Source organism: Dermacentor albipictus, chromosome 3, assembly GCF_038994185.2.
Source record: "Dermacentor albipictus isolate Rhodes 1998 colony chromosome 3, USDA_Dalb.pri_finalv2, whole genome shotgun sequence".
Taxonomy (NCBI): domain Eukaryota; kingdom Metazoa; phylum Arthropoda; class Arachnida; order Ixodida; family Ixodidae; genus Dermacentor; species Dermacentor albipictus.
In genome coordinates, this window is record NC_091823.1 from 13,354,047 (window position 1) to 13,370,640 (window position 16,594).

Sequence of the window (16,594 nt, forward strand, 5' to 3'; positions counted from 1 at the left end):
AGTACATGATCTTTTTGGATGAATGCAACTGGTCAATAAACCCATGCATGCTACCTGAAGGCATCAATGCTACCAGATTTGAGACCCTCATTATGTAATAAACGAGAAGAAAGGGGCTTAACCGAGGGGCCCAATTTTTATTAAGCATATCATAAGAAGCCAACAAACACTCACACCAAAGACATAATAAAAACAAATTGCTGCAGGTGGGGAATGATCCCATGTCTTCGCATTACGCATGCGATGCTCTACCAATTGAGCTACTGCAGCACATTTCCCCATCCACTTCCTTGGGTATTTATGTTTCATCTACTACAACTAACCCTGGAAGTGTTAGCCAGTGCCACCACTCACAAAACTCGGCGATACATGTGGAACATCCTTTTTGCCACATGCTTCACGAGTACGTGATCTTTTTGGGTGAAGGCAACTGGTCTTCACTTGAACCTTGGTGTCGATGTTTGTTGACTTCTTATGATACACTTAATAAAAATGGGGCCCCTTTGTTCCGTTATTTTCATTTTTTTTTTCAAATATACATATATATATATATATAGTCACGTCATAAGAAGCCAACAAACACTGACACCAAGGACAACATAGGGGAAATTACTTGTGCTTAATAAATGAAATGAAGAAACGGTAAATTGATGGGAAATGAAAGTGGATGAAAAAACAACTTGCCGCAGGCGGGTACCGAACCCACAACCTTCGCATTTCGCGTGTGATGCTCTACCAATTGAGCTACCGCTTCGCCGTTTCCCCATCCACTTTCTTGGGCATTTATGTTTTCTAGTAGAACCCTGGAAGTGTTAGCCAGTGCTGCCACTCACAGACCTAAGCGGCGGACGTGAAACGTCCTTTCTGCCGCTCGTGATGCCTGGATGATGTCAGAGAGAGGTGAAGGCACGGTGGCATCCAGCGGAGACACTTCATATGTGGCAGGGTCACCTGGCAAAGGATGCAGTAAGGGCCATAGTATCGCAAGAGGAATTTCTCCAATAGACCAACATGCCGAGTTATACCAAACTAGCACAAGAGCACCTGGTTTGTAGTCCACGTCATGATGGCGCTGGTCATAACGGCACTTCTGGCGTGTCTGTGAAGCAGGAAGACGAATGCGGGCCATTTGGAATGCTTGGGTCGCTGTGGCTATGACATCCCGAGTGTACTATGTCGGCAAATCGAACGTGGTCGAAAGGAGAGTCTCGAAAGGCAAAGTCGGCTCACGGCCAAAGAGGAGATAGAAGGGTGAATAGCCAGCAGTGTCGTGGTGCAAGAAATTGTAGGCGAATGTGACAAATGGTAGAGCAATGCCCCAGTCGCGATGATAGAAGGAAACATACATTGCTAGCATGTCAGTTAATGTGCGGTTCAGGCGTTTGGTAAGACCATTAGTTTGAGGATGGTAAGCAGTAGTAAGTTTGTGTTTAGTAGCACATGATCGAAGTAGGTCGTCTATGACTTTGGCAAGAAAGTATCTTCCGCGATCGTAGAGAAGTTGACGAGGTGCACCGTGGTGTAAGATAACGTCCTGAAGCAAGAAATCAGCGACGTCTGTAGCGCAGCTGGTCGGTAGGGCTCTGGTAATGGCATAGCGAGTTATATAGTCCGTAGCGATGGCAATCCACGTATTTCTGTCATTTGATATAGGGAATGGTCCGAGAAGATCAACGCCAACGCGCAAAAAAGGGTCAATCGGTATATCCAAAGGCTGCATCAGACCAGCAGGAGGCACAGCTGGTCTTTTCTGGCGTTGACACGACTCGCACGCGGCAACATAGCGCCGGACGGAGCGGTAGAGACGGGGCCAGAAAAACCATCATCGAATTCGGTCATAGGTTCGCGTGATGCCAAGGTGTCCAGCGGTGGGAACGTTGTGCAGTTGCTGCAGTACAATCTGTCGAAGATGAGACGGAATGACAGTTAGGAGCTCGGGCTCATTGGGATGCGTGTTGCGGCGATACAGGATGCCAGTTTGTAGCACGAACATGTGAAGGGATGGGTCAGACAGATCAGAGAGCAGGCGTTCGATAATGGGCCGTAACAATTCATAGCGCCATTGTTCAGCACCAATGTCTTGCAAGGCAGAGAGAAAAAGAACGCAGATCGGTGTGACATCCACTAAACCATCCGGTACATCGACAGGATAACGAGACAGGCAGTCGGCGTCCTGACGTAGACGACCCGACTTGTAGACCACAGTGTATGCATATTCCTGTAGCCGTAGGTCCCAGCGACCGAGGCGTCCGGTGGGATCCTTGAGGAAGGAAAGCCAACAAAGGGCGTGGAAATCGGTTGTAACTGTAAATGGTTGACCATATATGTAGGGTTGGAACTTGCCCACCATCTAAATGAGGGCGAGACACTCGTGTTCAGTAATTGAGTAATTGCGCTCGGCGGGAGAGAGGAGGCAGCTGGCATAGGCAATAACGCGGTTGTGCCCACATTGACGTTGAGCTAAAACTGTGCCGATGCCGTAGCCACTGGCATCCGTGTGGATTTCTGTCGAAGCGGAGGCGTCAAAATGGGCGAGAACAGGAGGTGCGGTGAGCAGCGTGATGAGCTGCGAGAAAGCAGACGCTTGTTCAGAGTCCCAACAGAAAGGAACATCTTTCTTCAGGAGGTCAGTCAGGGGACGGGCAACATGGGTGAAATTTCCCACAAACCTGCGGAAGTAAGAGCAAAGGCCAATAAAGCTGCGAACATCTTTGGCACAAGTTAGTACGGGCAAATTCTGCACAGCATGAACTTTAGAGGGGTCTGGGCGAATGCCTTACAAATCGACGAGATGTCCGAGCATGGTTATTTGGCGGTGACCGAAGTGGCGCTTGGACGAGTTGAGCTGCAAGCCAGCGGTGCGAAAAACAGAAAGAACAGATGAAAGTCTTTCAAGATGAGTCGCAAAAGTTGAAGAGAATATGATGACGTCATCCAAGTAGCACAAATAGATGGACCATTTCAAACCACGCAAGAGCATGTCCATCATACATACAAAGATCGCTGGGGCATTGCACAAGCCAAAAGGCATTACCCGGAACTGGTATAGACCGTCTGGTGTGATGAACGCGGTCTTTTCACGGTCCATCTCAGAGACGGTAATTTGCCAATATCCAGAGCGAAGGTATATATATGAAAAATAAGTGCACCGTGGAGACAATCAAGAGCATCGTCAATGCGGGGAAGTAGATATGTATACATCTTTCTTGGTGATCGTGTTTAGATGATGATAGTCAACACAGAATCGCCAACTGTTATCCTTCTTTTTGACGAAAACACCAGGGGAAGCCCATGGGTTGGAAGAGTGTTCAATAATCCCTTTGGCAAGCATTTTGTCAACCTCGCTCTGGATAACTTGTCGCTCAGAGGGCAACACCCAGTATGGGCATTGGCGAACAGGTGCTGCATCGCTGGTATTTATACCATGCTTCACAACCGTAGTTTGACACATAGGGCGATCGTTCAGGTCGAAAATATCAGAGTAGGACTTGAGGAGGCCACGGAGCTCTGCGGCTTGTTGGGTTGAAAGGTCCGGTGCAATCATCTTTGTAAAGTCGTCAGTCGAGGCAGATGCAGAAGGCGCAGAATGAGCATTGGTCCAAGACGGCACCACAGATAGAGCAAAAATGTGGCCCTTGTGCGACAGTGTGCGAATTTTCTGTATATCGCTGTGATCGAGGGTCGCGGACAGGCGGTGGTGTATTGCTCGCTATCTCAAACGAACTCCCATCGTACCGCATCCACATTCAAAGTGAGTTGGAAACCGTTTGGGTTGTCGCAGAATTTCCCAAGCAAAAAATAATTATTGGTGTCTGTTACCGCCCCCCTTCTCACAATTCCATTTTCGTTAACGAACTACACGATGTGATTAATTCTGTGGTGTGTCAATTCCCGAGGTTACCGCTTTTCTTAATGGGGGATTTTAACATCCCTAATGTATCGTGGGACTGTGAGCCACCTGCGCCAAATCCGCCTTCTTCACTCGCAAGAGATTTTTTAGATATGTGCGCTGTATTTTCTTTAACACAATTGATAACGAAACCAACTCGAATAGCTGAATCAACAGCAAACATTCTTGATCTCGTACTAGCCACACACCCTGAATATATTTCTAACGTCACTCACCTGCCCGGTATAAGTGACCACTCTATTCTATCATTTCGCATTAACCTTTCACGTCCAAAATGCAAAAACAGAAAGAAAGTTATAAAAGATTATAAAAATGCGAATTTCGAACTAATCAACCAGGAGCTTTGCACTTTTCTTGACGGTTTTCTCGATGGTTTTGAAGAGCGAACGGTACAATCAAACTGGGATTTATTTTTATTTAAGGTTCAAGAATTAACAAATAAATACATACCTACTCGTACAATAATTGTAAACGCTGATGCACCTTGGTACAACCGCCATATAAAACGTTTGTCGAATAAGAAAAAACGCACATACCGCTCAGCAATACGGTCTCCAGATGACGACCGCTGGGCCGCCTACGAACAAGCTTCCGCCGTGTACATAGCAGCCATAAAGAATGCTAAAGATATTTTTCTTAATGACACGTTACCGTCAATGCTCACATCCGATCCCAAAAAGTTCTGGCAGGTGTTTCATCCCAAAAGTGATAGCGCAATCAGCCTTGTTGATTCTGCAGGGAATGCTATACCTGATGCGCAATGTGCCCGTGTGTTAAATGAAGTCTTTGTCAGCAACTTCTCTACAACAACACAAACAATGCTACCTCATGTTAAGCCTTTAGGATTTATAGTAATGTCTCCCATTATAATTGACTACAATGGCGTGGTCAAAGCTATAAAAAGTTTAAAAGCATCCTCCTCACCTGGGTACGATTCTATTAATCCTAGGTTTCTTATAAATACAGTCTGTTATTCATCAATTATATTAACAAAAATTTTTCGACAGTCTCTAGAGAACAGTTCCCTCCCCACTGACTGGAAGATCGGGAGGGTGGTTCCGCTTCACAAGTCTGGCAATAAACGCTCGCCTCTAAATTATCGCCCCATTTCGCTAACTAGCATCCCGTGTAAAATTTTCGAGCATATTCTATTTTCAAATCTTGTTTCTTTTCTTGAATCGAATTCATTTTTTTCGCCTTCACAACATGGTTTCCGCAAGACATTCTCGTGTGATACTCAACTCGTATGTTTCACTCATCGTCTTCATGCCATCCTCGATCGTTCTTCTTTAGCTGACTGTATATTTTTAGATTTTTCAAAAGCCTTCGATAAAGTATGCCATAATCTTCTTTTATATAAGTTGCAGTTACTAAATTTGGATTCCAAACTGCTTGCATGGCTCGAATGTTTCTTACTAAATCGTTCCCAGTTTGTCTCTACTAATAACACTGACTCTCCTTCGAGTCCTGTTTCCTCAGGAGTACCACAAGGATCGGTGCTTGGCCCTCTCCTCTTTCTAATCTACATTAACGACTTACCTTCCTGCGTCTCTTCCCATATCAACTTGTTTGCAGATGACTGTGTAATATTTCGAGAAATAACTAGTCCTAATGATACTACTATTCTACAGTCTGATCTTGATTCTGTGTCCGCTTGGTGTAAGACTTGGTGCATGGAATTAAACACTAAAAAATGCAAAGTCATGCGTGTAACTAGATCTACTAATGCAAATGTTTCATATCATCTTGATAACTTTCCTTTAGAAGTAGTATCGTCATATAGATATCTTGGCGTCACTATATCATCAAAACTAACCTGGAATGATCACATTGAATCCATAATCGCCAGCGCCAACAGAACACTTGCATATCTTCGCCGGAATTTCTCACGCGCTCCTCAGGCTCTTAAACTTTTACTTTATAAAACACTGATTCGTTCGAAGGTGGAATACGCCGCCTCTGTTTGGGACCCTTTCCATGACAATCTAATCTACTCACTCGAAATGGTTCAAAATAACTCTGCACGTTTTATTATGTCTAATTATGCTCGAACCGCAAGTGTGACTAATATGAAATCGAGCCTTGAACTACCATCACTAGCATCTCGCCGTAAGTTTTATCGCTTGTGTCTTTTTCACCGCATATTTCAGCATCGTTCTCTACACGATGATTTCATTTTTCCTCCCCAGTACGTATCACCACGCATTGATCACCGACATAAAGTAGCCGTTCCTTTTTGCAGAACTTCTACTTTTCAATATTCATTTTTTCCCAGGACTTGTGAAGAGTGGAACCACCTACCTACCACTACTGTAGAAATTACAGACCATCAACATTTCAAAAATGCTTTAACAGTAACTAATTAGTTCTTTACCTCATGTTATTTCTCGTTTTTTTCTCTTGTTTGCTTGTGCTTGCCTGTATCATCTACTCATTTTACATTGTTTTCTAGTTTGGTGATCTGCATTGATTTGTTTTGTTAATTAGAGTATTTGTATTTGCATTGGTACATTATATAACTCCATGTATAAGTATCTTTTCACAGAAATGTTTTTCTTTTTGCCACTCCCCTCTGTAATGCTTCGGCCCTGAGGGTACAATAAATGAAATAAATGAAATAAATGAAGTGACAACATGGCAAGAGACATGCCTCGAGGAAGTACTTGTGGGCACTGTCCGAAATTTAGGATGGATAGACATGTCCGATTGTCCACAACAGAATCGATGGTGTGTGGGAAGGAGACATTGTAAGAAAGCAGAACTGAAGTCGCGGGCGTAAGGACATAGTCTCCGTCAGGCACAGGTGGACAGGCTAAAACAGGGATGCAGGTTATTGCTGAGATGGCAGGCGAATAAAATTCACGGAACAAAGCTGAGTTGGAGCTTGAGCAGGAAAATCAATGGGAACAGATAGGGGTAGGTTAAGTTGTACAACACTAGCTGAACTGTCAATCAGAAAAGAATGGGCGGCCAAAAAGTTGAGTCCAAGGATCACACTGAGAGGGCAACATTCGAGCACACTAAACAAAACGGACGAGTGGTGGCCGGCGACACTGACACAAGCAGTACATATTGCAAGCACAGCCGGAGTTCCACCGTTGGCGACCTGAAGCAGTCGAGTCGGAGCAGCTGTAAGTAAATTCTTCAAGCGTGTTCGAAGCTCCGCACTCATGATGGAAATTTAGGCTCCAGTGTCGATGAGTGCTGTAATGGGCAAACCAACCATGTGCACGTCCAGAAGGTTCCGATCAGTAGGCAGAGTCAGCAGAGGAATTTCAGGCCGTTGTTCTAGAGCAGCGTCACTTTCAGGTGCTGCCCCAGTTAGTTTCCCGTTGGAGAGTGGCGACGGTAAGGAGGGGATGGAGGTTAAAACACGTTGGCGGGCTGGTTGGTTAGAATCCATGGTAGAGTGTATAAGTGCGACTGAACAAGGACGTAGAAAGTGTCTGTGTATCTGTTTCTTTCTACGTTCTCGTTCAGTCACTCTTATACACTCTACCATTCGGCCGTGTTGCGATAGCTCAGATATAGACCGTATTGGCTTCGGTGAACAGCGGCAGAGGTAGCAGATGAGGCAAAGTCTGGACGGCTGGCGGAGCAGATGGACGGAAGGCCCACATTGGCAAGTTCTTGGCGAATGACTGACTGAATGAGACACAAGCGGCCGGAAATCGTCAAAGCACTGCGTCAGTGGCGTGGCAGGAGACGCTGCTTTGATTTCTCGTCGAACGATACGTACGGCGCTCTCGCAGGAGGTGGGCTCACGCAGTGGACAAATGTCTTCACACGTCGATGAAGCTGCGGTATTGAGTAGACAAGTAAACTGTTGAACTACGCGGCGACTCTTCGCGTCTTCAAAGCGGCGACATTCGTTAATGGTCTCATTCACCGTTGTTATGTTCTTGTAAACAAGCAGGTTAAACGCGTTGTCCGCGATGCCTTTTAAAACATGGCTGACCTTGTTTGCCTCTGCCATATTGTTATCCACTTCACGGCGAAGAGTGAGGACGTCCTGGATATTTGTCACATAAGATTCAGCGGACGTCTGTGCACGGGTCCCAAGGTCCTTCTTCGCAGCCCGTTGGTGGCCGACGGGCTTGCCGAACAAATCTCTAAGCTTCTGTTTGCCCTGGTCCCAACTTGTAATCTCTTCTTCGTGTGTTTCGAACCAGACCCGTGCTGTTTTCTTGAGGTAGAATATTATATTAGCCAGCATAAGCGTGCTATCCCACCTGTTGTGTGCGCTGACCCATTTGTAATTCTGCAGCTCCGTCTTGCGCAAGTGATTACCCAGCAACTCCATCAATGATGTCCCGGGAAGGAAGAAATGTGCGTCTATTCACAGATGGCTTTTAATGGCTGAGCCAACAAGCGTAGAGCAGCGATAGTACTAAACACTGCTTCGTCGTCTTCAAGGCCACCATCGGCGTCCTTTTTTTCCCATTTACCGACTGTGACAATATATATATATACAGTCAACGACTGAATTTTCGGACGCCCAAATTTTCAGACATGCCTGATATTTCGGACGTCTTCGTGGCACCGCCATGAGCCCCATAGAATCAATGTATAAGGACATGTGAAGCTTCGGACGCTCGAAACTGCCCCCTCCCCCCCCATCCAATTTTCCGGACCTTTTGACGCGACGGAAGGTCCTTTGGCTCCTCGTGCAGCGCCCTTGCGCAGGAAATCGACATGCAGCCGAAGCATATCACCACTTTGAACAACTAGCCAAATCTAGCAGTCACACACCGATTTGGTCTGGCCACGCTGGCCCTGTTCATCGCCGCACTTCCGCATTCCACCTCCGGCGGAGCTTCCGGAGCGGCACCATTTCGTTTGTTTGCGTAGGCCACGTTTTGGCTAGCGTGCTGTGTGGTTGTGCTGTTGTGTCAAGTGTGCTCTGCGACGCTAAGCCTAGGTGCTTCGACGCTCATCTGCGAACTCCACTGTTTGCAACTTGAGGATTTCGCTTGCCTTCGATGGCCCCTACTCCGTCTTCGTCGTCCTCGCCGATGGCGTCAAAGCGCAGAAAGCAGTACCGTCAGTTAACGATGGAGACGAAAGCCGCAATTACTAAGCAAGTCGTGAGCGGCCCATCGCCGGCTGATGTGAGCAAGGAGTTCGGCATGGAGCAAGGAGTCAGGTTGTGGGGGATTCAGAAGACTCCGATGTTGAAAATAAAGAGCCAATGCCTGCGCCGCCTACAAGCGCCGAGTTGACGCGAGCACTGTTGACTCTTTCATCGGTGTACAGTGCTGACATGACCCTTGCTCAGATCGAGGTGAATATGATCGCATGCAACCGGAACGCCGTCCAAACAACAATCAAGTTCTTCAAGCTACTGCAACAATAAAACCGGCTGCCCGACGATGCACATGTACATAATAAACCGGCAGTCGGCTGCATACAGAGTTCTTGAATGCGTTTTTTTATAACCACTTCACTGATGCTTTGGCAGGGTTTCGGAAACCTGGTACTTCGCCCTTTACCTCTAGATCCGAGAAAAAAAGAAAAAAAAATGCATTTTTTGCATGCATTCATTTTTTCAGACTGCCTGAATTTTCGGACGTTTTTACGTTCCCTAGAGGGTCCGAAAAATCGGTCGTTGACTGTGTATGTGTATATATATATAAACAAAATATAATGCCCTACCTTTCTGCGTAAGACCTGGTTACTATAGGTATTGACACATTCAAAGAGGCAACACTTAGCTAGATAAGCAAATTTCACATGAGCTAGAACTGGCTATGAATAACTGAACAATGAATAACTGATAAAGTGGCTGACTTTGTTAACTGGTATTAGATAATTTCAAACACCTGCTATTTCTGCCATGTTCAAAAGTCTCAAATATGTCCACATTTTCCCGAAGTAAAACTGATGGAGAATTACAAACTGTTTTGTGGTCTTAAAACGGTCATAATAATAGAAGTCAACTGTGTTAATACAAATACTGGACAACACCACCCTGCCTGTGTACGTACTTGACATTAGGAAAGTAGTTGCTGCCAACTCAAAGTGATAAGCTAAAACCACCACAAATACATGAGAGAGACTTAGAAAGGTACTTACCAGCTGCCAGTGGAATTCCAACAAGGTTGTAGACAGTGGCAAAGAAAAAATTGAGGCGTATCTTTCTCACGGTGGCCTTAGAGAGGGCTATGGCGCCAACAACATCAAGGAGGTCATTCTGAAATAAAATGATGACAGAACGAACCTGTCAAACTTGCATCACAACTTACATGATAAACCGAATGCAATAAGTGAACCAGGAATGCATCAGTATAATTAAGGATTACATGCTTTGCAAGCATATTGTGATTAAGCTATTATAGTGGCTGCCTCATTCATTTTTACTGTACCATTAAAGCAATAAACAATGCCTAATACTCTGCAGATTTAAATGTGCACTATTACAAATGGTTTGCCTCATTCTATGCATTGATCTAGCAAGTACATGCTGCTAAATAATATTTAGGAGCATATGCAAGACTGTTTTGACATGGTCACTACTTACGCGAACAAGAACAACGTCAGCAGCCTCAACAGCAACATCAGTACCATTAGCAATAGCGATGCCAATGTCAGCCTGAGCTAGCGCTGGAGAGTCATTGATGCCATCTCCCACCATGGCAACACGCCGCCCCTGCTCTTGAAGTCTTTGGATCATCATCACCTTGTGTGATGGAAGCACTTCCGAATAGACATGTTTGATGCCAACCTAGAAATAAAGCAAGGCATCAACATGCTTGTGTAAACAATATCCAATGCAAAGCAGCTTGTTGTAATACGGTCTGATTCACAATGTTATTAGAGTGAACAAAGCAAAACTCAAGTAAACTTAGCCATGCATTATATAAAATATTCTATAATGAATCTAAAATATTCAAGGCACGACAAGGTATCAGACAGTACTGAAAAAATGTGTCGTTAATGCAGATCTAGAGTTAGTGCTTTTTAACTATGTCAAAGACTTACAGCAATGCAGCACCAATTATCGCCACAAGCATGCACCCCTGGCTATATTACACATTCAGACCAAGGAAAAAATTACAAAAATGTGACAAAAAATAATAAAATTTGTTTTAATGCTAGAGATATTAACTGTGCAGCATTAGGAAAATTGTAGACTGTTCAGAACAGAATCAATGAATAGGCACTGTCCTCTATAGTCACAGCAAGAATGATCTGTGCCACAAAAAACTGAAAGTACACAGAACGGTGACCAAAATTTCAGTCGCCATAATGCATTGCTTTTATGAGAGTATGGCACTGCTGCTGATGGGTTTATATAAACAAGCTGATCAAAAAAATCAGCCTCCAGACTATCGGTGGATAACTGTATTTGTTTCCTTTTGAAATGAATTTTGCCATAAACTGGCTGCAAATGCAAAACTATAAAGTAACGGCAGGATTACAACAATCGCATACAAGCTCTGAATGTCTGAAATTTTACGATTAAATTGTAGAAGTTGGCAGGCATGCACATGGCTGTTTACGTGTGACAAAATGACACTTAAAAGGAAACATTTTCATGTGTTCATAATTTTACTTTTTGCCGGTATTTAGTTTTTTGCCAGATTATTACTGTTATCATGTACCGTTGGGCACAAGATACAGTGGGTGCCCATTTATCCGAAAGCTTTTGGATGTTATTGTGGATATCATAGCGAAAGGGCATCCTTTAATCAGATTGCATCTGTGATAAATGCTGTGGTACATACAGATGTCACATTGTAGTGATGGTGAAAACTCAAGCAAGCAACACTCAACTCACAACTATTGCGATGAGCATGCAACACTCAACTCACAACTATTGCGATGAGCATGGGCATTGGTCATCGAATCCTAGCTCACGAATCAAATGTGTTCGCTATGTTTGAGTGTACCGAACATTTCAGAATAATCTCTCGTGTTCACCTACATTCGAGAATGTACAACAGTATTCGTGTTGTGGGTGTAATCTGATTAGACAAGGCCATTTTGCTATAGAATATATGACAACGCTGAAGAATTTTCAGATACAGTCTTTCACTGAACAATATTTGATAGCAGTGATATTATGGTGAGAAACGGTCACATAAAAAAAAGCGAAATAATGCAAACATGACAATAAATTACTTCCAGTTCTCCCTGCCCTTCCCTTCTTTTTGCTATCCACATTCCTACCTGTGCCTATGTACATTTGTTGTGCTGTCATGAACACCATCACTTTAGGGGGAGGATAACCTGTTTGTCAGGTACAAGCAGGGCCACTGACTGAAGAGATGAACTTTGCTTTCACTGCTTCTTGGCTATGGCCCACATCAGGCAAATACCCAGGAGTATACCCCTGGGTATATAGATTATGCCCCCCCCTAGACCACTCCTGACACACATTCCTAAAGCACCACTAAGACAATATTGAGACTTGACAGCTACTCAGCGATAAACATTTTGCTGCCTTTTTCACTCCTTTTGGATAGCAGTAGTTTTAGGCATCTGCTTCGGTGTGAAGGCCAGTTTTCTCATCGATTCAGTGCAAATGCGATTAGCTTGAGATACGTTAAGTTGTCACCGTCTATTGCAATGGTCGCGCGCATTGCTGTTGCTTCGTTAGTTCAACCTTTTTTGTTTAGACTGATACAGGGACCAGTAAAAAAATTCCGTTTGAAGTCAGCTGGTCTGTATGCTTGTGAAACGAGTTGCAGCTGGAGACGAACGCCAGTTGCATTTAACTTTTCCTTTTGCTTCATTATTTCCTCGAGTGATGGCTCACCACAACGTTGGCATATCCTCGGAACCATATACTCGTTATATAGGTTAGATAAGGTGGAAAATAAAATCATGCGAAACAGTGTCTATGATCAAACCCCACAATAACCGTTAAACCCATTAGGAATTTTAATGTCACTCGCTACCTCGTCTGGTTTTTCCCCAATTGTACAGCACTTTTCATACAAAATTGGCAACTGGAAACAAGAGACGCAAGGAGTTGAAAAATTAAGTGATCTACTAAAGGAGAGAGCCGAGGCAACAACCAAACAGGAAGGAAAATGAAAATTAACAAATTTAACCATTGCTTGTGAAACTATTTATGAATCAACATCTTTTTATTTAAAAAGGAAGTAGAGAAAACGCTGCCAGAAGTGGAGAAGGATTCCATGTGTTTTGAATGACACTTCTCCCGTTATCAGTCTAACCACCTGATGCAGCCACTTCTCCCCTCCCCCCCGCCCCGCCCCGCCCCGCCCTGAAATCCTGGGTGCATGCCTGGCCCAACAAAATACTATTCGTATACTCAGAAAGACAACACAGTTTTTTGACGCCGAGGTCAGCATAATTCTTTTTCTAATCCCTTTTCTAATCCTTCACTACTGCGCATCGGTGCCCAGACACTACAAGCTGTCTTTATAATCCCAACACCTGACAATCATGGCTGTTTGGACAGCTGGTTTGTTAGCATGGTTGATGAATCCCTTCACAACTCTGCGATCTGCTAGAAAACCATCTTTCTGGAGCGCAGAAGGATGAAGCCCTCGCACAAGAACAGCAACTGAAACTGATTAAAGAAACTGAAATGCCGCACATACCTGACGAGCTATCGAAGCTGCGGTGCGCTTGTTGTCTCCGGTTAGAAGAATGACTTCATGGCCCATTTTTTTTAATGTGTAAACTGTCAAGTTGGCTTCAGGCTTGACAGTGTCAGCAACTGCCAACATGCAGACCAGCATTCCTGTCAAACCGAACGTAGAACAGAGAAATTTATTGTATACATCAGCAATGCTATGAAGCCTTTTGTTTCTTAGACACAAAGCAGGGTATAAGAACTTCTCCTAGGCCAATATAGTGAATTTTCGTGCATCTGAGTAAGCAAACCGAGGAAAAGAAGAGGCAACAATGTTAACAGTGAAAGAGAAAAAGCAGCTATGCATGCTTGAAAATATGGTCAAAATGGCAAGCAGTGTTCAAGAAGGGGTGGAGGTAAGACAAAAACAGAGCCAATGTAGAAATAAAGGCATGGAGAACAGAGGTAAGAGACAGAGTGGAGGAAGCATGCAGGAGAGAGTGAATTAGCAACAGTACATCAATGATGTCAAGGCAACCAGTGTATGCAAAAACCACATAAGCTTAAGTCAACGGGAATAGATGGCAATATACACATCGTTGTAGCATGCATTCTGCATAATCGCGACAACCCAAATATTTTGACTGTGCATAGCGCAGCTCACATTTTCACACCTTAAGGCACATCAACTGTTCTTGGTGTAACAGAATTCATTGAGCACAAGACAGCATGACTAATAAGGTATGCCGTCAAGAGATTGATTACCATCAATGGCACAGAGAACCACTGTCTCGCCCTTCTCTTCGTGCTGCTCCATGAGGTGGCTCACTTCAATTTCAACCGCAATGCCATTGCGATGCATCCATTCTCGGTTTCCAATTAGAACCACGCTGCTGCCATCATGGGGGGCCAAGTTTTCTGCAGAACCCAAACCCATACGGTTTACTTGCATTTATGACTCCCCCAACACGGGCCTGAAGCAGTAAAATATCAGGACTATCAGGACCATGCCTGCCCATGAACTAATAAGACTCACTGCTGAAATGTTACCTCAGGTATTGATGAGAAGGATAAAACTCAATTTTATTGGGTGAGGTAAACAAAACACATCAAATGCATCAACCCCGTATAAAAGTATAAAAATGATACCAAGCAGAAAGAACATATACACTGAAACAGGTACAGTTACCGTATTTACATGATTGTGTCGACCCCCCCATATCACGTGACAGGAAAAAAAGAAAAAAAAAGAGCATACCCGAGGGCGTATTCTATAATGCAAATTTATTAGTAGCTGGCATTGTCACTGGACTACTCGTCTTCACTTGTGCCATAATCACCGCTGCTACGGTCCCACAGCACGTCGTCGTCCAGCGAAATTCTACATTTGGCAAACGACCCCACTACGACATCTTGTGGAACAGCAGCCCACGCCCAAAGCACCCTACCATACGCGACCGTCAGGGAGGCTCTTTTGACAGGTCCGGTTGGCATAAGTTCACGGTCTTCCGATGCCAGCCACTCGTTTTACTCACGGCAGAGCAGTTCCTTAAAAGGCGAAGATCCGGGCTTGTTTCATGACCATGTCGCACTTCACTGGCAGGGACCGATCACGCATTTCAGCAACGTACCCCGCAAGCTTGGCCTACAGCTCCGGAAAGCGTCCCGACTTTGGCCCATGGGAAATTCTTCGCTTGCCGTCACAGGTGAAAATTTTACTATGCTGCAGTCGCCACTCTCGCACTACCCGTTCAGAAACATCAAACTTGCGACCCGCTGCACAGTGATTTGTTTCTTTTGCGTAAAGGATGGCAGTCCTCTTGAATGCTGCTGTGAACGAGTGCCGATTGTTTACTGGGCCTGGAGCACTCATGACGACTTAGGATGCATGGAAGTAGCATGTAGCCGGCAGTCGAGTTGAAGGCGTCAAACTAAGAGCTACGGGGAAATAGAAACACGTGAGCGATGTCTGCTCTTCCATGAACTATCAAGCGCTGCAAGCGCTGACATCCTGGGGTGCCGCTGCGAATGGAACAGCGGCACTTCCATCAACTATCGACACCCATCTACGAGTGTTGTGTGCTCGGTAAAACTCAAAAAAATGTTGAAAAACCCTTCCGAAAAACTAATAAATGCACAGGATAGTGAAAGCTATGGGTAGGGCCATAAAGCAAACATAAAATTGTAACTATGTAGTAACTCCCCTGATATCTCGTTGGTCTTGCTTTTTTGGCGGTGCCACATTTTGGTTTCGTTTGTAAGTCGACCCCCCTACTTCAGATTTTAAACTTTAAATAAATAGGTCGACTTACAATCGTGTAAATACGGTATGTTTGCGACACTTCAGAACAGTTCTACAGTACATTACCACACTAACTTCATTAAGATGTTACCAGCTTGAACAATCAATTCAGTTGATGCAGCAAATATCAATAAACTTTCACTGTATTCTTTAAAGTTAGGAGCAGCACAACTCATCTTGGCCCATTCCATTTCAATGTCTTCATACATATTGTGCCCCTAATATTTAATCACAAAAACCTCTCCATGAAATGCACAATGCCAAAGATGCACAGTGGGCTCTCCGCACTTGTTTTGAGCCCATAGTAGCTCTGCTGTATACACGGCACAATGTCTGTAATTTTGCCAATGCTGTATGCTGTGAAAGGTGAAATTGTACCACTTTTGGCCAAGGACTATACTCAACTGATAAGATTTTAGGTTACAAGGACACAGCCTGGTACACCTGCCAACTTTGAAATTTGTAAAAATCTAGCAGATCGACCGAGGAGCAAGATGGGGAAGACGGGCTAGTACACATTTTGTAAAGATTGCCTTGAGCAAGTGCCTTTCACGGGTTACATATTCACTTTATTAATGATGATTTAGTACCTGTATCCAATGCACATAAACAGCAGAAAACTTGAAACAGCAGAGCCTTACAAGCAACACATTGTTATTAAAACAAAGGGACCTTTTCCATAACATTGCTGCTGCCGATTTCACCTGCTTTAAGAATGTGTCTGTAAGTACTCCTCTGGCGTCCTTTCACAATCAGAAGACTTTGAATGGTATGGTCAGAAATCGACAAGCAAGGTTTCTTCATGAACTGACTTTACCTTTTGTAGCACTTG

General features: G+C 44.3%; 1 protein-coding gene and 1 non-coding gene across 12 annotated transcripts in view; both read right to left on the minus strand.

Moving 5' to 3' along the window:
- The window catches only part of LOC135898863 (copper-transporting ATPase 1-like), a 75,457-nt gene that overhangs the window by 9,017 nt on the left and 49,846 nt on the right, over nt 1-16,594 (minus strand). For all 11 annotated transcript variants that reach the window (XR_010563434.2, XR_010563432.2, XR_010563430.2 and 8 more), the window contains 4 exons: nt 14,226-14,378; nt 13,486-13,628; nt 10,431-10,634; nt 9,986-10,103 (listed from right to left, as the gene is read on the minus strand). Coding sequence is in view for 4 of the 11 variants with exons in the window: in XM_065428037.2 (XP_065284109.2) it covers nt 9,986-10,103; nt 10,431-10,634; nt 13,486-13,628; nt 14,226-14,378 (618 nt within the window). In the remaining 7 variants the exon portion in view is untranslated. The remainder of the gene's footprint in view (nt 1-9,985; nt 10,104-10,430; nt 10,635-13,485; nt 13,629-14,225; nt 14,379-16,594) is intronic.
- Nucleotides 199-270, minus strand: TRNAT-CGU (transfer RNA threonine (anticodon CGU)). Its single transcript has one exon. It is a non-coding gene; the product is annotated as a tRNA-Thr (tRNA).